Genomic DNA, 23,089 nt, shown 5'->3' on the forward strand with positions numbered 1-23,089 from the left:
GTCATTATTAAGACAAATGTATCTATTAATCCAAGATAGTTAGAAAATCTATAATTATTGATTTTTAATGAAACTTTGGGACTTACTCAGGAAAAAAGTATATAATTATTTTTAAACATTTCTTTTTAAATACAACTTTAAATAGCTATTTGAGAGATAGTTTAACAGTTATAAGTTTTCAAATTTCCATAAATTTCCATAAATTGCTTTAATTAATTTCAAAGTACTTGCTTTAGAAAAAGATATTTTTTCTGATATGATAAATGTTAGCTGATGATTCCGGGGCTGTTTTTCTCATGCAATTCCATGAATCGAAAAACAAAGCCAACATTTAAAAAAACCTACAAGTTTTGACATCCAAACTACTTTTTAAATTACTTAATTATGACTTTTTCTTTAATAATTACTATTAAAAATATTTATATAAAATGATCAGAAAAAGGCCAAATTTGAAAAAAAGACCAAACAGAAATTTCGAAGGCCAAACTGGTTTTAAAAAGGCCAAATTCGTCAAATTTGGCCTTAAAAAAGCCAATCTGGCAAACCTGAGCCAAGGATATGGGCGAGGAGGAGGATGGGATGGGGTTGCTACTACTAATAGTATAATATTCCCCTTCTCTATTAAAATAATGGTCGGAAACGGTTTATAGTGAAAGTAGGGGGGGACTTGAGGATAGTTGATTGGTTCTATGTCACAGGTCAAGCCTCTGTACGGATTTGCTCACCCTGCTGGATCTACACGATTTGGCAGGTGTAAATGGAATTGGTGGATAGGATACTCCTTAAAGGCAACAAAATCATTATAACCTGCTCACTCCAACCTGACATCCTACAACAGCTACATTCATCCTACTTCTGACACCATATTATAATATTATGATGTGCAGATGGTTAGGGATTGGACAAAGATGCAATGGGACTGGAATGAAACAGATTTTATTGTTGCAGTTTACAAACTGGAATTGCTTTACGGTGAGGCTGAAACCGGAAGCCAAAGATATGGGATAAGAGGAAAAGGACGGGATCGGGTTGTTACTACTAATTCTACAACATTGGCCAGGTCTTATAGTATTTTCTAAGTTCGAACTGGCTTAACATTTTCGTATATACTTGTAACTTTTTGGAGTTTGGAATGATTTTCATTAGTTGGAAAATATTTTGAGTTCACAAGTTTCTATGAAAACTTCATTGCTTTATGGAGGGGGGAGAATTCCAACGAAGCAGAGAAAGAAAGAATGTAGCAATTATAACCATTTGCTTTTTAGCGTTCGTAAGAATCACTTCATGATTCAATCGCCAAAAATAGGCATTCAAACTGTTTGTGTCCAGTAGGCATGCAGACTTTCTCGCTAGTTTGATTTATTACCAAGTTTGAAAGAAATGCGGAGATTACATCGGCCGACACGTAAAAATAACAGTGAACATGAGAATAGTTGCTTGAATAACTTAAATAATACAAATGTTAAAAATTTTTGTAACATAATACGTTAAAAAATTATAATCGGATAAAGTTCAGTGTGAGGTCAAAGTTTATTCATGTTTTTTTTTATTTGATTGCTTAAGTGTGTGTGTGTGTGTGTGTGTGTGTGTGTGTGTGTGTGCGCGCGCGGTTTTTATTGCTTAAAAATTGAACCATTCCGTGATTACTCTCGGTGACCGTGACCATTCGCGTGATGACGTCACGCTTGAGCTCATCACAACAGGTTTTCTATCTCAAAGCAAGGGCTGTATATATTTAAACAATAACGTTTTATCAGCCATTCAAGATTACGTTGCAGTGATGACATTTTTTTTTTCTTTTTACTATCATTTCATGTTAAATGATAACAAATTTAGTTTCTGTTTCTCTGACCTAAGGAGAAGAAGAAAAAAAAGTTAAAACCGGCACATCAAAACGTTATAATTTCAGGGTTAGGATTGTTGCTTTGGTTCCCCCCCCCCCACCTGCTGGACATATTTCAAGTTAGAAAAATACAAACAAAAAAACAAACAAACAAAACAGAAAGCATTCTAGAAAAATGTTACTTCTTTTACTCACAATTTTTTCAACATTATTAACTGTGAGTACCGTTTGTCTATTAAAACTTTTTTCTCAGTACAAAATACATACCCGGCCTTTAAGTTACGAATATCCGGTGAGAATGGATGGTAAGACTGCTCTTATCACGGGGTCCAGCTCTGGAATCGGAAAATAGACAGCCATAAAACTGGTGTCTTTAGGGGCCAAAGTGATTATGGCTTGCAGAAACTTGGAGAAAGCTGAAGCCACCGCTGAAGAGATTCGTCGACAAACTGGAGTTGACCCCAACCAAGTTATGATTGTTCAACTGGACACCAGTGATTTGGAGTTAGTCCGAAACTGTAGTCGAAAAGTAAGTAATAACCGCAACCGTTTCTTCTTTTTCTTTTCTTTTTTTAAATATATATCTTGGAGGACGGTCGTATATCTTCTCTCAATGACTCCCATCGTTTTGATTATTATCTATTAAACACCAACTTTTTAGAGTAAGCCTGTGGTTCCTCATCGAAAATGTCAGACGATTGTGACGTGAGTAAATCGTCTGCTTATTGTAAAGCGCTATATTTCGTTATATTTAGGACACACACACACACACACACACACACACACACACACATATATATATAACAATTTACTATTAGAAACTACTTCGTTTTACAATTTTATCGTGTTTTTTTTTATAAATGAATCCGAAATATAACGAAATATAGCAGACGATTAATTAACGTTACAGTCGTCCGCCATTTTGTATAAGGAACTTGAAAATTACCCTTTTCAAACTGTACAAAATTAAACATCGAGTTCAGCTTGAAAGGGGGTGAACGTGTACTCAACATCCCTTACCTCCTATCACGCAACAGTTTTATTGAAAAAAAACAAAACAAAACAAAGAAAAAAAACAACAACTTTAGAATGCTACAAATTAAGCAACAAATTTCCATATTATTTTTATTTTATTTTTTTTTTGGATCACTCCAAACAAAGCATATTACTACTGAAACAGAAGGACTATATTATGATAAGGGTCAGATTTATAGGTGGGGGTAACGTGGGTAGTGAGTTGCATAGCAAGATGTTTATTCATATTTCATTTAAATTTCTGCATGTTCATATGGTTGAAAAAACAGAAAGCAGGGAAAGAATTCTAAAAGCAAGAGAAAGAACAATTTGTCATTTACACTTAATTTAATATGATACCTCCAAAGGTTATGTTTTTCTAAGACTTATTCATTACCTTTTTTTTGTCTTTGGTTATTTATTTATTTTTACTTTTTTTTTTTTTTTGGTGGGGGGGGGGCTTAGTAATTGACTGAAAAAGAAATTATTAATAATATTTAAAAAGAAATTATTTGTTGAATTTTTGGAGGGAAATTCAGTTTATTATGGCAGTTTTTCATAACATTATCCCGTAAAGCTACAGTTTAATTGGTATAAATATAATGTGATGAAAAATTGGGTACAAGTGATAAATATTTTTTTATCTTATTGTTTTTGTTAAATATTAATAAATGAAAAACAATTTCGAGTTAAAATCTATTTAGTATAATGATTTTAATCTTAAGAACATGCTTGAAATATATACAGATGCTGAAATAATCGCTACAAAAAAAAAAAAAAAAAAAAAAAAACAATGGAATCTTCATACAAACGGAACTCTGCGATTATGTTAACATATGTACACATTTCAAAGGTGTTCTTAACATTATAAGTGTAACTTGATCTTTCCTCTCCTTGGTCGTTGAAAAAAAACAAAAAAAAACGCACAATACATTACAAAATAAACATTGATATATATAAATATATTTTTCTGGACTGAGATAATTTACATTTTGGTACTCATTCAGAATGCCTCTTTTTGGTCTTTTTTTTTTTTTGTCAATGTAGCCTAGAAGATCAATTGAAGTCTCACAATTTAAAAGTTGATTTCTAGGGGTATTCGGGTCTGGTACGAACGAATTTCAGTTTTCAGTTACATTTGTCGTTGGCAAATAGTTCTTATGATATTGAGACCTTCATGGATTCTCTTTTGTTTTCACTAGTCGCTATTCTTAACATGGGAAAGGGGGTGTTTTGTATTGCTTGCAGCCTGCATCAAGTGTCTTATGTAATAAGAAAAAAAATGAAGGATACTTTAAAGTATTAAATAAAACATGGGAACATAAACGTTTTAATATAAAATTTACTTGCCGGCGAAAAATTTAACTGTGATATTCGTTTTTACTGTACCCCAATACCTCTAAAAATCAACTTTTTAAAGTTAATTCTTAGTTTGGCCCTCTAGTGCATATTGACTTTCTTTTCATATGCCTGTATTTTTTTTATACATTATCACAACTTACATTACAAATTAATTGGTCAATAGTTTTCTTAAATGCCCTCACTAAAAAGACTATTTTGAGTAAGTGTAGGAAAAGAACTCATTTTAAAATGAGATCTTAATCAATAGACACTGCCTCGACATTCATTTTTTAACATGTTTTCTTAAACAAAAATTATCCAGGAAACAACTCACTTTTCATAATAAAATACAGTTCCTCCATTTTTCGTTATATAAATCCATCCTTATATTTAAGTTGTTCATTCACATCAAGACCACAGTTATCGCCTAAAACAGCAACAATTGGTTCGAAATAATAGTGCCCACCACTCCCAGCCAATCCCTATCATTGACCACCAGTGCCCAATAATGACAGTAATCACCTGAAATTCACTGTCAGTCATCGTGTTGACCACCAGTGTCCAGTAATGCCTGCCACTGGATGACATTACCATACAATGAATAACAGTGCACGAATATTGAAAACAGGCCATTTCAAAGCAGTCAAATGTGACTGGACGCTAGCCATGATTAATAGTGACCAACAATGACCAAAAGCAAGTAACCACCTAAAAATTCTAATGACCACCAGTGCTCGCCATTGAAGGCAATTTCATTTAAAAGCAGTCCAATGGAAGCCGATACTAGTCATGGCCGAGAGTGAATGCCCCAAACAGATACTGACAGTTGCAATGGTAGCCATTGTCTATCAGTAAATGTGGACAAATACAAACAACTGCCTCTGAATAGCACTAATGGCCAGTGATCATTACTGCTTGCCACAGGCAGCTAGTGGATGCCAGTGCCCAACAATACCTGAAAATTGAAAAGACGATTTTAGTTCACAGCAGTCAAATGGAGGTTGATACTGATCATAGCCGCCACTGACTGCCAGTTGCAAAGGCAGTCGGTGTCTACCAGTATATGAAAGTGCCCGCCAGTAATCTACTCAAACCAACACTACTCACCAGTAACCCCCAGTGCTGAAAATGACAGTCAGTAGCTTCTGCTAGCTGCCACTGCTAGACAATGCCCGACTGTGGAAACAAAATGATTTCATTTGAAACACACACGTCAGTTCCCACTATCTTCCAGGGCTGACAATTGTAATTTAATTTGTTTACAAAAGGGTGGGCTTAATCAAAGCTAACCTGACTTCTAACGGGCAATGCCGATACACGGATCCTGCTAGTTTACTAATATTGCCCAAAATCAACAAGATAATACAATATTTATTGCCTGTACATAAGTTTTAATTCCATTATGTTCAAGCTACTAAACTACAGTTTCTTTCTGCCCAAAATAGGGAAAAGGCATTTTGAATAGGACTTTTTGGGTTACAAACTTGTTGAAAAATAAAGTAGGGACAATCTTATATTGAATACGTACCCAGTCTCTCTAGTAAAAATTGAACATGTAATTAAAGAACACAGATTTTAATTAGAATTACAATCATTGCAAAATAAACATCAAATGTAAATTTTAAATAAGTTATTAAGAAATGTGTTTTAATTTTATTATATGAAAATTGAATGCTTAAAACAGTTTGAATAACAATATTCTTTGAAGGCGTAATGTAAATAAAAATGGTTGCTTCTCCTTTTCTCTTAAATCTTTTTTTTTTGCTTTACAAAGTAGTCACTACTTATCAAAGCCCAAAGGCCACTCAAGGTTAAGGGTTAATGAGTATACAGTAGTCATCAGGACAATAGTGTAGTAATCGTTAGTAGTGGAATTTGGTATAATTTAATTATTTAAGGGGATGGCTCAGCAAGAACTTGTTTACATTAGACTTGAAGACAACCATATTGTAGTCAGCTGGAAAGCAGACCAGCAGAATCGAGTTCAACAGGCGGGCAGTTCTAAGAAAGAAGCTTTTTTATGGCATTTAAATTTAGGTGTAGGTACAGATAGAGAATGGGGGAAATTATTGGTAATGGTTTTAGCTAGACAAGTGTTTTTTGTGAACTTTGGTAAAAGGGGCCATAGATTGGAGCTCAGACGATCACTTGCCATGAAAATAATGATAGAGCAGGGGCAGGCTCACAATGTCTTTACTATGGGGGAAAAGATTGCAGGGAAGAGAAAAAGGCATCACTTACTAGGTTGTGGAAGTGGTTTTGAACTCTGTCAAGGCAGGATAGAGTCCTTTGAGCAACTCCTGCCCAAATGTGGCAACAGTGCTCCATCCTAGGACATACTTGGCTCTTATAGAAGATTGCAAAAGATTGTATCGGCGGTGAGATATCTACTAAAGCAGTAGAATGATTCAACCATTTTTTCAGTGACTTTGGCAACAGATTTGATGTATGTGCTGCATTTCAGATCAGGAGTGAAGGTCAGACTCAGAAGCTTGTTAAAACATAGTGTTTCTCCAAGATGAGAGCCATTCATTTCAATTGGGGCCAGATGGAGGTCAGAACGTTGATGATGTAAAGAGAGAAGCTTGGTTTTAGATGCATTAAAATTAACCAGTCACCATTTTCCCCATTGCACCATGTGCTCAAGATCAGAAGCTTTGTTCATAGAATCCATGTTTAGATTTAGGCACAGATAGAGAATGGGGGAAATTTTTCATAGTAATTGGAGCTAGACGAGTATTTTTGTGAAAGTTTGGCAAGGGAGGACCATAGATTGGAGCTCAGATAAACATTTGACATGAAAAAAAAACGATAGAGCAAAGACTGGTTTTCTATGAGAAAGAGGTTACAGGGAAGAGAAAAAGACATCACCTACCAGGTTTCAAAGCCGGTTTTGAGATCTGCAAAGGCAGGATAGGGTGCTCCAAGCAGCTCTTACACAGATGTGGCAACAGTACTCCGTTCTAGGATGTACTTGGCTCTTATATAAGTAGAGGATTACATCGGGAATGAAATATCTGCTGGAGCGCTAGAATAATCCAACCATTTTTCAAGTGACCTTGGCAATGGATTTGATGCACGTGTTCCATTTCAGATCAAAAGCTTGTCAAAACATGGTGCTTCCTCAAGACAAAAGCCATTCATTTCAATTGAGCGTTGGTGGTGGAAAGAGAGAAGCTTGATTTTAGATGCATTAAAATTAACCAGCCATCTTTTTCCTCATTGCATCACATGTTCAAGATCAGAAGAGAGAGAATCAGAGAGACCTTGGTCATTTTTAACCTTTGAAGTGTCGACATAGATGGTAGTGTCATCTGCATAAATATCTATGAATGATCTAAGAATGTGATTTGTGAGATCATTGATGAAGATCAGGAAGAGAGTTGGACCCAGGATGGAACCATGAGGGATGCCAGTATTGATACTATGAGCTTCTGATTTCTGCCCTTCAACCACTACTTTTATTAACCTATCAGAGAGAAAGGATTTAATAATTGAGAAGATATTTCCAGCTATTCCGTAGCTGGAAATCTTGTGAAGTAGACCTTTATGCCATACTCTATGAAAAGCCTTTGATATGTCAAGAGTAATTTCTCAATAAACAAAGACTCCATCGAGAGATTCACTAATCCTGTGTGATTTTTGAGTTAGCACATCAGCTCTAGACCTAGAAAAATAGTAACTATAATATGTCACGGAGTAGGTTACTTTTCCTGAGGTTGTTGACCACTTCTCAATTTAACACAGATTCCAGGAACTTAATCATGACACACAGATTGATCTGTACTGAGAGGGAGATAACTGATCCCCTGGACTTTGAAATACGGTGCAGATTGATGAGATTTTCCAAGTTGTTGGGAAGCATTTTTCCTTAAGACAATGTTTAAACAGCTTTGTAAGTATGAGAATCAGTTCTGGTTGAAGCTTTTTGAGCATTATAATTGGAATGCTATCAGGGCCAATTGCTTTACTGGAATCAAGGTTTTTGATAAGTTTGGCAATATCACATAGATATTTGTATATCGTATAGCGTGTTTTCAGTCACAGGAGGAAATACGGTAGGTAGATGGCCCTGATCACAAAAAGTAGAATTTGCTGCAAAGTTTGTGGCAAAAAGTTTAGCTTTGTCAGATGCTGATGAGATTACCTCAGGTCCATTGATAATGGTTGGGGTAGAGGGCATGCCTCTGTTCAGGACCCTGTTTGTTATTTGCCAAAACTTGTGGGAACAAAGCCACTGCTCAGTAATTTTCAATTTGATAGACTGAGCATACGACTCTCTCACCTTCTTTATTACTCTTTTACAGTGGTTGTTGGCAGACCTAAAAACGGCTTTAGTTTCAGTACATTTATTTTGTTGAAAGCAATGAAAAAAGTGGTTTATGTGCACAATGGCAGTGGCACATTCTGGAGATAAACATGGCTGGCTGTTAGGTTTTTGCTGAAATTTCTTGGAGAGTATGAAGCTGTCTATACCAATAGTTAACCATTTACTGATACTATAGAGGACATGTTCATTTTAAACATGGAAGCAAGAGATATATCTGATACAAATGTTCAGAAGCTATCCCAGTCAGCCATTGAGAATCGGTATACTGTACGATGGAGAGGTACATTCGAGGACTTATTACATTTAGTTTTTATCTTAACTGAGACAAACATGTGGTCAGAAGATCCTAGTGGAGACAGAACGGAGGATGAATACAGTTGTAAAAGAAAAAAGTATACTGTCCATTAGTGTCACATAGGTGGGTTCATGAAAAATCTGAATTAGGTCATAAGCAATGGAAAAATCATGGTAGAACCTCCCCTCATCATCCGTTTTGTTTGAGTGGGCTAGTCATTCAACATTGCAAACATTAAAGTTTCCACAGATATGAATGTTAGCCAAGGGATGAGCAGATAGGATGTGGTCAATATTCTCTGAGATGCTCTTAAAAATAGTAATGCCGTTGTTATGAGGGCGATAATGGGCAAATATAAATGTGATGCTTTTTTTCCATTATCAATTATCTCCCTTGCATTCCTGTTGAGATATTTTGTTGAACAAAGATGGCGGTGAAGAATCAGTGCAGTTCCGATCTTGAGTGTTAAGTAATTCCTAGTAACAAAGATGGTGGTGAAGAATCAAATGCAGGTTCGTGAGGGAGACGACGGCGAACTGATTGAATCCAAAATTCGACAATTTTTATAGTAACTTTTGAAGCTTCTCATTGGTTGGTTATAAAACGATCGTTGAAATCATTGGTGTCATGCCCCCCATTAGGAGTCAAAAACATGTTAACACACCCCTTTTTTGATATAATGGAAAAATCCTTTCGGATTCAGTTTGATTTGACTTGAGAAAAGGAGAAAAATAAATAAATAAATAAATGAAATAAAAATAAACAAATAAATGAACAAATAAAATAACAATTTTTTTGTTTGTTTTTGAGAATTTGTCTTTATTCTCATTCCTCAAAAAAGAATTATTAATATATTGGTATAATGTGTGCAAAAAGAAGCCATTTTCTTTTTGTAAATCACAGTAAGTTTTTTTTTAATACATATAAAAATAAACACTTTTCAAATATATATATACATGCAAATACATACAGACATAATCCTATTCAAATGCATATACATACGAATATAATCCTATTTAAATACATATATATACAAACACATACAAATATACATTTTTTTTGTTTTTGTTGAAACATTCTGTTAGGTATTAGTTGGTTAATTTGGTTAGTAAGATAAAAATGGCCGCAGTTTAACGTTGTGCCCGGGACATTTACAATCTATTATTTTTTTATTTTTTTTTTTTGTGTGTGTGTCATGTCGACTGTTCATGCTTCTCTTTTTGGGTTTCTGAAAAGAGATTTATTCATGATTAGATTCCAAAAAGTTCGGCTATAAAATATTTTAATTTTATCCTTTTTATAGGTTTAGTGAAAATGTCGACTATATTATTCTCAGATGTTACATAACTAAAGGTAATAAATTTTTTTCTTATTTCATCCCTTATAAAATGATTTCTGATATCAATATGCTTCGACCTTTGATGAATCATAGAATCATTTGCTAATAAGATACTACTCTGGTTGTCACAATGAATTACTATAGGTTTTTTATTTAGATCTGGTTTTAAAATAGATTTTAGAAGGGTGTTCAGAAAAATTTCCTTCTGTGCAGAATGGGTGAAGGCCACAAATTCTGCTTCACAAGTAGAAAGGGCAACAATTTGTTGTTTTTTAGTTTTCCAAGAGATCATAGGTCCAGTCATTAACAGTCTAAAACAGTATACCATTATACTTTTTCTATCCTTAGAGTTACCCCAATCTGAATCTTAAAATCCTTCTAAATTTAGAGGATATGTTGACTTTTTAAATATTAAAGATTGTTCCTTGGTTTCTTTTAGATAATGAAGGATTTGCTTTGCACGATTAAGTTCCTTAATTTTCGGTCTCGATAAGTTTTGAGATAGCTTTGTAACATATATCAGGCCTAGTGGCGGTCATCAAATAGATGCAACTTCCAATCATTTCTCTGTATAATCGATCATCTATTAATTTTGTTTCGGTCTCTATATTTTTATTTATATCTATCCCAACAGGAGTTGTACGCAGTTCGCAATCTTGCATTGCGAACTTGAGCAGAATTTTTTCAATGTACCGTGATTAGTTCATTGTTATAGTTTCATTTTCACAGGTAAATTTTATACCGAGGAACCATGACAATTGTCTAAGATCAGCCATTTAAAATTGTTTATTTAATTTATTTTTAACATCTTTTAAAGTGTTGTCACAATTTGAGGTGAGTAATATATCGTCAACCCCAAAAAATAAAATCAACAATTTATTACCTATATTTTTGGTATACATACGCGACACTGCTTGAATTCTTGTTGTATTAAATAATTATGGAGTGTTAAATTCCAATTGTGAGCACTTTGTCTTAGTCTGTATAACGATTTATTTAGTTTCCACACGAAATTTTTATTTTTCATTTTAAATCCCTCTGGAGGGTAAATATAGATTTCACAGTCAATCGGAGCATTTAAATAAGCATTTTTTACATCTATTTGATGTATTTTTAAATTGTATTGAGTGGCAAATTGTAATAAAATTCTAATTGTCGTTAAATTTGTCATTGGTTAAAATGTGCCAAAATATTCCGCCCCAGAAATTTGTGAAAAACCTTTTGCAACAAATCTTGCTTTAAAAGTTTCACTGCCAGAAGCTGTGATTTTTATTGGAAAAAAACCAGCGTGAAAAAAATTATATTCTTATCTTTTGGTTTTGCCACTATTTCGTATGTGTTATTTTCAGATAAAGCTTCCAATTCGGATTCATAGCTTTTTCCTATTCTTGATGATTTTCTGAATTAATCGCCTCATTATAACTTTCCGATGCACTTTTCAATGAGTAACAGTAAACTACTGCGTAGTCTTGTATCTTTTCAATTTTTAAGAAGTCTGGCCTTTTTTGCTCCCTTATCAAGTATCGACGTGTCTTGTTAATATTTACGTCAGTAGTTCTACTGCAATTGTCGTCATTATTAATATTTTCATTGTGATCGATTAAGATACTAGGTAATATTTCCTCACGTCTTTTATCCACTGGCTCGCCATTTTTTAAATTTAATGTATCATTGAATTTTACACATCTAACCCTTTTTATGACATTTTGGTCTAGAAAGTAGGTTAAATATGCTGGACTGTTTTTATCATAACCTACGAAAATACATTTTTCGCTTTTAATATTCAGTTTACTGGTATTTTCTATAAATGCAAAGCAATCTGTACCAAATATATGCATTCAGTTCATTTTTGGTTTTACACCGCAAAACGCTTCATATGGTGTTTTGCCTAATCTTCTATTGAACGATCTATTTCTGATATATGCTGCTGCCATTAAAGTGTACGTCCATAAATTATGCACTACTTTTGATTCGATAAGTAGACATCTTGCCATCTCAAAAGGGTTCGCCATGCTCTTTCAGTGGTGCCATTTTGAAATGAGGAATACGGCACAGATTTCACGTGTTTAATACGATGGTTAATTAATAGAAGTTCAAAGTTTTACTAGTAAATTCAGTCCCATTGCCCGAGTGAATACATTTTACCATATGAGATGTGGTGGCCCCAGGATACAGTTTTTTCAGGCTACAATATGGAATTCAATATTTTTTTGGCCCCTGGTATTTTCCAAGCCTTACAGTGTTATTTAGAATGTTATTTGTTTATATACATGTGTATTATATACTGTACTAATTTTTAATATGTACTGTACAAAATTTTACTTACGCTCAGCCATACAGCGATTTCACCTTACAATCCCAATCCCAAAACAGATTAATGCTGTATCTTGGGGTTCTACTGTATACCCTTATAACTTCCTTAGTGGTGCACTTAGAGATTCAAGAACACTTCCACTGTGTTCCTGGGTAAATTTAACACAAGAGTACATTTTTATAGGTACTTTCAATTTTGATTTGAAACGCAATTGCATTTTCAGTAGTCAAGCATCATAATTACTAAGCATCAGTCATCACCACATGCCAGAGAAATTTATAAGTGTTCATATGTATATCTGCACTTATCAGTTTAGCTGAATGTCCTATACTTTTTATGAAGAGTTATTCATTTATGCTAAGTGGGAACTAGTTATCTGCTTTACTAGAGAGCTCAACATGCTAACAAGAAAAACAACCTCTCCAAATCATAATTGAATCAAAATAAGACAGCAGTTCTTGACAAAAAAAAAAAGCTCAATATACTTTTGAATAGAGTTATATCATTAAAAAATGATGATGATCAATTGCAATTAGCATGAAAGTTTTCTGCAGTTTCACAGCATTACCAATTCTCATAAGTGTGCCAGACTAATCTCTGTAGTTTCTTTAGTCTTTCTCTCTATAGTGAACACAAACACATTCTGGTTTATGGGTTCGCAGGTTCGGGGAAAATCTGGGTTTCAAAATATCTTTCAGGGATTTAAATTTAATGATTGCTTTTGAATTCGAAATATTAACTTTTTTATGATAAATTCAAACTGTTAAGGCTGTCTTGATTCTTGCTTTCACTCTAAAGAAGCTTTCATACACATAAAAAACTGTTTGAATGTTCCTTGAGTCGTGTTTCTGGCATGCAATTGGTCTGGTTTATGACTGTCATTTTATATACGAGGGATTTTACCTTGCAATTACTTTCTAGTGGGCAACTTTCCTTGGATCTACAAGAGCAGCCTTTGTTGTCTTTTGCCTTTTTTTGACAAAAATTAGCAAAAATAAAATGTTTAGTTAAAAAAACACCGGAGTTCTAAGAAGAGATAAATAGCATTTAACTATGTCCAATTTTTTAATAAATTGTGTGTTAACAATCATAAATATGAGCTACTTGCCTTGTTTTTAACATAACTAAGTTACTTCCCTTGTAATTATATCACGTTTCCAAAAAAAAAATATGGCTAGGGTTTTTTTACGATAAAGATAAACAAATTTGTGTATTTTTTAATAATATTTAAGAACTTCTGACATGCCAATTAAGTAGATATCATTGCTTTTAGTTAAAATTGACACAAAAAGTCAGTAGATACCATTATCTTTTTTTAAATCGATTTTTTCATTTTTTGAATTTTGTTATTATAATGTCGTTGCACCAAAAATTTTTAAAATAAATTGCAACTGCAAAACCAATTTACAGTTACCATTTTCAGTGAGAACAGAGGCTCTGTTTATACAAAGGCTGAAGAAAATTTGATATTTTTTACCATAAACTAGTGCCCTTATATCAGATTTGAAATTGACGGTACCAATGTTTTTCTGACCTTCTGTAAAATTTATATATATATATATATATATATATATATATATATAGTCATCCACATACAGTACTGTTTCGCTGTTTCACAGCTCATCAGTGCGGCTAGACAGGCAACTACCTCAAGCCAGGATTGAAACCCGACCGTTTGTACGGCAGTCAAGGCTCCTAACCATTACGCTATTGGCGGCTGCTTGAACGAGTAGTGAGTTTAACGATGTTTTGATATCGTCTGAAATACCTCCGCTCGATTTGTTTACACAAAGAGCGTCGCTTATATGCTAATGGTAATTCGTGTTTCACTTCTCAATATGCTCAACTCAAGGTGAGGAGCACTATAGTCATCCACATACAGTACTGTTTCGCTGTTTCACAGCTCATCAGTGCGGCTAGACAGGCAACTACCTCAAGCCAGGATTGAAACCCGACCGTTTGTACGGCAGTCAAGGCTCCTAACCATTACGCTATTGGCGGCTGCTTGAACGAGTAGTGAGTTTAACGATGTTTTGATATCGTCTGAAATACCTCCGCTCGATTTGTTTACACAAAGAGCGTCGCTTATATGCTAATGGTAATTCGTGTATATATATATATATATATATATATATATATATGATATAAATATATATATATATATATATGATATAAATATATATAAATATATATATATGATATAAATATATATAAATATATTTAGTAGAAATGGTAATTAATAAAAACTGAAGAAAGTGCTCAATACTGTTGTAGAGCAAATATGCGTTTTATTTTTTATTACCGTATCTTTCTGTCAAGTTACATTATTGTTTCAGCTACCCGGCTGTTTTTTTGGCCGTCTGTAGCTTCCTCAGACTTTTACAGAAATGTTCATTATGATGGGATGAAAGAGTGAATGATGTCAGGGGAGGGATGCGAGAAGAGCGGAAAAAAGAGGAAGGGAACAAGGGGGAAAGGTGGGAGGGGGTGTTTGGTATGTCGGTCATGTTTTAGTTTTGGAGTTTGAGGACCTTAGGTGGTTGTGGGGGAGGGTCTGGGAAGTTCATTTCTGGTGTGGCTGAAGGCATAGGGATACTTGGAAGGGGGAGGGGGATATGTGGGGGTAGGAGGAGGGGGGTTACTTTAAAATTCGAATCTTAATGTTAAAGTTTTTAGCGTCTCGTTGGTGAGATGATTTCTTGATAAGTAAGTCTTGACCTGTTGGGTGTTCGCTTAGGTTCGGAGGCGGGGGGGAGGGGCTATGATTCGGTTTATTTATTTGGTTTTTATTTGTTGTTAATTGCTTGGAGAGGGTTAGCTAGCGGCCGCGCGCGCGAGCACACACATGCACACTTACACACATATATACTTAAAGAAACGTTCACATGTACACATACATCTCCGCCCTGGCATACAAATATATGCACATATGCGGGCATGCATGCATAGACAGCCGCGCCACTCCCGCTGACTTCAAATTTTCCTTAAGGTGCTCAATTGAGTATGTGTGCATAAGCATGGATGCGCACATACACAGATACATACACATCGACACCCATATCCCCAACGAGGCGTATACATGGGCCTACATGCGCATATTGATTCAGACATACTTGCACCCCCACGCATACATGCATGCCCATGCACACATACAGATACTAATACTCGTGAACACATACATCGACATATATACTGCTGCACGCTTTCACACACTTATGTGGACAGCAGGCAGCGGGCACATATGCTCTCACATCCACACACGTATACATAGGTATGTGCACATATACATCGGTACCCCATGCACACACGGATGCACACATGGATGTAAACGTGCGTGTATACACACACATACACACCCAGATATACAGACAGTTATTGGTATATACATATTCGTCTACATAGATGTAAATCTAAGTTCATCTGTGGGTACATAGGTGCAATACTTTCGTTCGATGTAGACATTATCTTTGAAATGGAGAGCCCCGTTTTCAATTTGAAGCAGGGGCCTCTGAGCATTCTGTGTTAACAATTTAAGAGAGTTCCATCAACGTAAGGAATATTTATAAACATATTTTAATGTTTTCCGTTATTTTGTGCTTGAGGGTATATTCGATTATGGCATGTATAGTTAATATAAAAATTCATTTAAGTAGTTATCGCCTCAAATTTTGTTTTAATTTCGGTTTGCTGAAATTATTTCAAGTAAAGAGGATTAAAAACTATTTCAAAACAAAAAAAACATGAACTGAATTTTTATTGACTATGGTAACATTTATTTCTTGTATATTTATTTTTTCGGGTAGTCGTTTGTTGGCTTTTCTGCTAAACACTCTTACTAAATAATATCGACGAAATATCGAAAAACAAAGAATCAAAAACAGTTTTGAAAAATAATGAAGCTTTACATACTTTAGTAAAATAATCTGAAACAGCAAAATGGGATATTAAAAAAGTAAACATGTAATTACTTTAGTTTTTTAAAGCAAAGAATCGATATAAATATGAATAAGAAGAAAATAGCGCCCTTTTCAAGCAAAACAGCTTCGTTTCAGTTTTACAGTATTGAACGGTGTAGTATTGCGCCGTCGGATTCAGGGTTGTACTATTGTAATGTAAAGAACATGCAGAAAGGGTTGTAATCAACTGAATTCTTTCTATTACACTGACTAAAAGGAGTTTAAACAGATGTATAAATAAAAATAAAAACGTTATGTAAATGTTTTTAAAAAGACACGTAATCACATGAGCAGGATTTTTTCCTTCTTTTGACACGATAACAAGTAATGTTCTTATTTTTTATCATTTATCTATTTATCTATTTGCGAAAGAGTGCCACGTGCAAGTGGAGAAGGAAAAAAACAGAGTTATACAAAATTTGTGTCGAGAATTGTCTAAAGTTCCGACTTTTTTTTTTTTGGCTTTCACTTTAATAAGAACGTGAATTTATGAGGTGAATTTATCCGACACAATATGATTCAACTCAAAAAAATAAATAAAAGCTAACGTGAATTAAGATTAAAGTTAAGGTGTTATTGTGCACCCTCACCCCTTTTAAAAAACCTTGTAAAACTTTGTGACATATTACATTCTATGGAGGTCAAGCACAAACGAACACCCAATAATTTTATTATACCATATTTCTTCAAACTGAAATATAATTATCAAAGTATACTTACACAAATAGATATGAAAAGTCTTTGTTAAAGTTTGTGCCATATTTCCATGGAGTACACGTGCGAACACAAACCCCACAATTTTATTATACCATCCCTGTTTTAGTTGAAACATACTTATCAAAGTATTCTTATGTACATCTATATCGAAAACCCTTGTAAACGTTTTTTTTTTTTCTCCATTTTTTATTTCCATACTTTAGGGGCCAGGTGCGAACGCAGACCCCACAATTTTTATGAACCACCGTTCTGCCAGATCAAACGTACTCATTCCTGATCCTCGATACATCTTCTATCATTATATGTAATCAGTTTTTTAAAATAGTCAACCATATAGGAGTCTATTCGTGACCACACACACACACACACACACACACACACACACACACACACACACAGCTTTATATTATATTATATATTTTTTTTTAAAATAAATATGAACAATTTTTTAAACCTACAAGCACTAGTGTTTCATGCTTATGCAATCATCAACATAAGAAGTGATAATCACTGCCAGTCGAAAGATTCAAACCCAGCCAACAAAGCCATCCTTGATTTGTGGGCTAGCGTCTTTCCTCCAGGCCAACAGCAATTAACGCATAAACGGAATGAAATTAAGTATTTGTGAATGCCATGATGACAGGTGTTCATAATAATCAGTCATGAGAGTCTTCTATAACAGGTAGTCGAAATGATGCATTTTTGCTAACGTTGATCACTGTTGTCTCAGTTCTCTAAATAGGGCTCAACTTTAATTTCTTAAAGGGGCTTCATAACTATAATATTTTATGATTTATCTCTGTCTTATGTGTGTTCTTCTCTATGCTTTATTTCAGCATTTTGCCAACGTTTGACTAGCAATAATCATTCTTTTCCAGAAATATTTCAATATTAAATGCATTCTATATGTCTGTATGTCCATCATTTTATGATAAAACTGTACTTACAGTCGCAGTGGAATTTCTTACTAGGGACTATAGTGTGGATGGTGGTTTCGATAGGATACAGACGATGGTTACATCTTTGGAAATATACTAAGACCTATGCTAACAATTTAAAATGATATAAATGGCGAATAACAAAAATGGACGAAATGATTGTTGTGAATTAAAGGGGTCATCATTTAGTAAGTGCTAAATTCAGCAAAACTGTGTTGTGAAGAAATGATTTTAAAACATGCTTAATGAATAAATCATTTATTGTATAAAGAGCAGTTGTCTGTGTGTATGTCCAACTAAAACTTTAAAACTATGACATAAACACCTACAAAATTGGTATTTTCTTTCTTTTAAATAAATAGTAAAGGAGAAGTCAATGTTCGAGAAAATGGCCTAAATTTTATAAATGGCCCAAACTGATATTAACTTTAAAGCCTAAAGATAAATTTTTCATCGATTACATTTAAGAGAAAATCATTTGAAGTTTTGTCAATTTTATTTTATTTTTTACTTGGTTCTGAAAAAGTATGGCTGACTTTATTATGTGTGTCAAGTGCTGAACTTGATCCTTAATCGTTTCAAAAAACTTAATTTTTTTTTTTTAATTTACAGTCAGATTTTACCCTTTTTTAAAAATTTGTTGGACTTTGAACAGACAAATGCATTAAAGATTTTTATTGCTATTTTTGTGAAGAAAGGAATTCATCCAATTTTACCCCAATATTAAAAACTGTTTGTAAAAATAAAATAAACAAATTGGCATCGCATTTTTATTATGTACTTACGTGTTAAGTTTTAAAAAGACAGTACATAAAATATTGTGAAAATTCATCAAATATTTTCTTTTATAACAAGAAAAAACAAATTTTAACAATGAAATATACCGTTTGCCATTTTTTACTTACATTAAGGCCAATGCTCAAAGAACATAATTCAACACACAGTCATCATAATAATACCAGCTAGAAACTGTTTACTGATCAAATTTTATTTTATAAAAAGAAAAATATTGGATGAATTTGCATGAATTTTGGTGTATAGGCTTTTCTTTAACCCAAAAGGTGTGTACATAATAAAGTTTTTGTGCAATTATGACTTTTTAATATTGGAGAAAAACTGGATAAGCACAAAAAAAAAAAAAAAGATCTTATAGATTAAGCATAAGAGAAAAATAAAATAAAAAATGACTTGAGTACTATTGAAGTGATTTGGTAGCAAAGATTTGGTTGTTATTTGCAGAAAGTTTGAAATCAAATATCCAGCAGAAAGCTCACAATACAAAGATAAATGATATCCCGTTTGTTTACATTTTACTTCAATAAGTTTTTAAAAAAATATGAGAGCTACCATTTCTGTGACCGGCACTTGATTTTTATATGACATACATAGATATCTAAGTGCTCAACCCAGATTTTCCTCTGCCTCTTAATTGTTGAGTTAGTAAAGCAGGATAGAACACTAATTTTCATCTCACAATTAGCCAATTAATTATGCTGTAGGTTGTCTTTATTGTAGTCCTTTTTGAATTTTGCTGGATTCCAGAACAAGAAATTCATCTTGTCTGGTGGAATATCCAGCTAAATGCTGTTATTTGAGGTAATATCACTGGGAAAAAGTGCACCATTTCTTTTATGAGCCAGTGTATAGCCATGTTGAGGGGATCATATTTGGGCTTTGAATACTATGTATTTTGAATATTTGGTCAGCGGTTACTTGTAGGGTAAAGTGTCCTCATCTTAGGTAAGCTTAGCAAACCCTTGCACAGAGAAACTGAAGATACTCGAGGATGGTGTCTAGTAGGTAATTCAATTTCAAATAATTTTTCTTTTTTTAATGTTCTTATGACTTTGTTGCAGCTAAGAGATCTTTTTTTTAAAGATTCTAACCATCTCTTTAAGTGCAATTGTTTGTATCTCTCTTGCACTTGGTTCACCGGGTATATTTTCCAGGTCGTTTTTGAAATTCTTTTTTATGAATCTGGTTGCTCTTATAATTACTGGAATTATGGAGAGCTTTCTAAGCTTCTAGTCTCTTTTCATGTCATGCATAAGACCTTGGTATTTCAGTATCTTTTCCCTCTCTTAGCATTATTGGGAACTTCTACTAGGGTTGCTTCTTTCTCCTTGTTTCATATCACTGCGTCAGGTTCTATGTATTGAATTGCAATACAAGAAATGTCTTTGCAAAACTATGTATCTTTGCAGCTTTATTAAAAGATCAAGGTATTGCGAAAATGGCTCCTTGAATATGCTTGATTAAAGTAAAGGTTAATCCAAAAAAAGGAGAAGGTTTCCTTTGACTAAATGGAAATCACATTCAAAAGAGAATGAACAAAAGGTTTTCAACTTCATCCCGCTAAAATTAAATGCCTGTTGATTTGTCAAATAAGATTGTCTTATCCAATCAGTTTAACCCATAAGGGCAAATACTCTAGCCACCTCACATTTTCAATGAACTCCTAATATTTAAAATAAAAAAAGGAGAAAGAGAAGAAAAAAAAGAACGCATTGTAATATCTAAAGTAATAAAAAAAAAAGGGAGATAACCTTTATTGTCACGGAAATTACGGTCCCTGATGATATCTGGGCTTTTCTCTAGAAAATATACAAAACACGATCGCAAACGTTTGTCTTCTATCTCTCCTTAAGCAACATTCATCTTGTATCCCACTATGGTAGTAACGGATATTTAGCAAATGTTGATTACTTCTTATACTAAGCAAAGCATCACACCTACCAAAAATTAAATTCTGTATGAAGAACAAAGAATGATTACATGGTATCCTAGGGATGAGAGAACTTCAAAAAATTGTTGCTAGTTTTAAATTGAGTATTTATCTGCAATATTTTTTATTTTTTGTATAGTTATCTTTATGTTTATAAAATTAAGGATATGTAATGTCTATATATTTGTATCTAAAGGATTTCATGTGTAACTTAATAAACCAATCATTATGAATGTTAGAATGCAACTGCTGTGTGTAAGGAGTTGTAATATGAACTATATTGAATCTGATTTAGTTTTATTTAAAGGGGTTAAGATGGGGATGGAAGCCCGTTATAAAAATCCAGATACCTCTAATTTTTTATGAAATGTTAACGATAGAAATTAAACATCAATTAATAGATATTCTCCCAAATTTGAGTTTCTTTGGAGTATTTAAATCTTTTTTAAGTGGCAAAATATGAGCATAACCACCCATTTAAATATTTTAGATCTGCATTAAATTTAATCCAAAGTTATTTGACACAAATTAAAGAGGATCCACTGAATTTTAATTTCTTAAGATTGCTTAATTTCAATTTCCTGAAATTGCTTAATTACAATTTCTTAAGATTGCTTAACTTCAATTTCTTAAGATTGCTTAACTTCAATTTCTTAAGATTGCTTAAGATTGCTTAATTTCAAATTCTTAAGATTGCTTGATTTCAATTTCTTAAATTTGAGACTTTTCTACAATTAAAATTATGCAATGTTTTTTTTTTATTAAAACTGGAATAAGGATTCTATACATAAAGTTTAGTAACATTAGATTTTGATTTGAATCTTTGTATAGAGGACATAAAAGTGGTGCAAAACTATTCTGTTCGAGGAATTAATTTTACCCATCCTAGGACGAGTATTTTTCTAGTTACACTATATTCTCTTTTTTTACAAGGGAGTCACCATTTACCAAGGCCTGGAAGCTACTCAAGGATAAGGGTTAATGTGTGTAAGGTGGTCAGTGAGACAACAGCATAATGATCAATATTGGTGAAAATTGGGTAGAATTGGATTATTTAAGGGAACAGCTCAACAAGAATTTAATTGCATTGGACTTGAAAACAACTATGTTGTAGTCAGCTGGAAAGCAGACCCATAGTACTAAGTCTCTAGGAAAGAAACTTTGTTTATAGAATTTGCATTTAGATTTAGGCATGGATAAAGAGTAGGAGAAATTGTTGATAGTGGTTGTAATTAGATAAGTTGAAGGTTTTGCAAGGGGGGTGCATATATTGGAGCTCAGTTGAGCATTAGCCATGAAAATAACGATAGAATAGAAACAGACTCACAAAGTTTCTTCTGTGAGAAAGAGGTTGAACTGAGGAGAAAAAGGGCATCATCTACTAGGTTTGGAAGTCAGTTTTGATCTCTTTCAAAGCAAGAAAGGTACTTCAAGCAACCCCTTTTCAGATGTGGCAACAGTTTTAGGACGTATATAACTTTTATGCTGGTAGAGATTGCTCCCGGATTGATATGCATGAGTAAGCAATGTATTTTCTTTTAATTGTTAAAAGGAAAACACAATTTTTATCTTGATTTCATTTTTTTTTTTCCCAGATTTATGCAACTGAGTCCAAACTTGATGTTTTGATAAACAATGCCGGCGTTTGCATTGGCCATGTAAAACTCTCCAAGCAAGATTATGAGTACACATTTGCAGCTAATCATCTTGGGCATTTTCTCTTGACACATCTTCTCCTTGACTTATTGAAAAAAAGCCGCCTAAGTCGAATCATCAATGTCAGTTCTGTGTTTCACAGGTACCTGGAAAGGACATTGGAATTCAGCCATAGACCTGAACAAGAATCCAATATGAAGTACCCCGGACTTGTTGGCTATGGTATCAGCAAACTAGCTCAGATTCTTCATACAAATGCTCTAAGCAAACGCCTTGATGGACAGGGCATTGTTGCTAACAGTATGCACCAAGGCTGCTGTTTATCTGAAATTTGGAACAGCAAAAAAAATGAGCCCGCAATTAAAATCAAGAAGCTGTTTGGATGGATCATTGATTACATCGGACGCATGCAAAAAGAAGCAGCACAGACTCTGGTATACATGGCTGCAGACCCGCCCCTTGAAACAGTTTCCGGACAATATTTTGAAAATCTGGAAATATCTGATCGACTATCTTCATTTGCTAAGGATTCAGAATTGGAGAAAAAAATGTGGGATGTTTCTATGGAGATGTGTGGACTGACTAAAAAAGTTGAATAAATGTAAGTTATGAACTATAAAA

The 23,089-nt window shown here is 33.7% G+C and overlaps 1 protein-coding gene across 1 annotated transcript; it reads left to right on the forward strand.

The window, feature by feature from the left end:
• Positions 1-1,680: 1,680 nt before the first annotated feature.
• Positions 1,681-23,089, forward strand: LOC145280240 (retinol dehydrogenase 11-like). Its single transcript, XM_080132020.1, has 2 exons — positions 1,681-2,372; positions 22,408-23,089. The coding sequence occupies exons 1-2, from the start codon at positions 2,235-2,237 to the stop codon at positions 23,065-23,067; spliced, it is 798 nt and encodes a 265-aa protein (XP_079988146.1). The 5' UTR covers positions 1,681-2,234; the 3' UTR covers positions 23,068-23,089.

This window comes from Euprymna scolopes, chromosome 7 (assembly GCF_053919585.1).
Source record: "Euprymna scolopes isolate OS-2025 chromosome 7, ASM5391958v1, whole genome shotgun sequence".
Taxonomy (NCBI): domain Eukaryota; kingdom Metazoa; phylum Mollusca; class Cephalopoda; order Sepiida; family Sepiolidae; genus Euprymna; species Euprymna scolopes.

Excerpts from the sequence above, each read along its gene's own strand:
- LOC145280240 (XM_080132020.1), top strand. The coding sequence starts at position 2,235 with ATGGCTTGCAGAAACTTGGAGAAAGCTGAAGCCACCGCTGAAGAGATT. Across the intron at positions 2,373-22,407 it reads TCCGAAACTGTAGTCGAAAA|ATTTATGCAACTGAGTCCAA; the intron begins GTAAGTAATAAC and ends TTTTTTTCCCAG.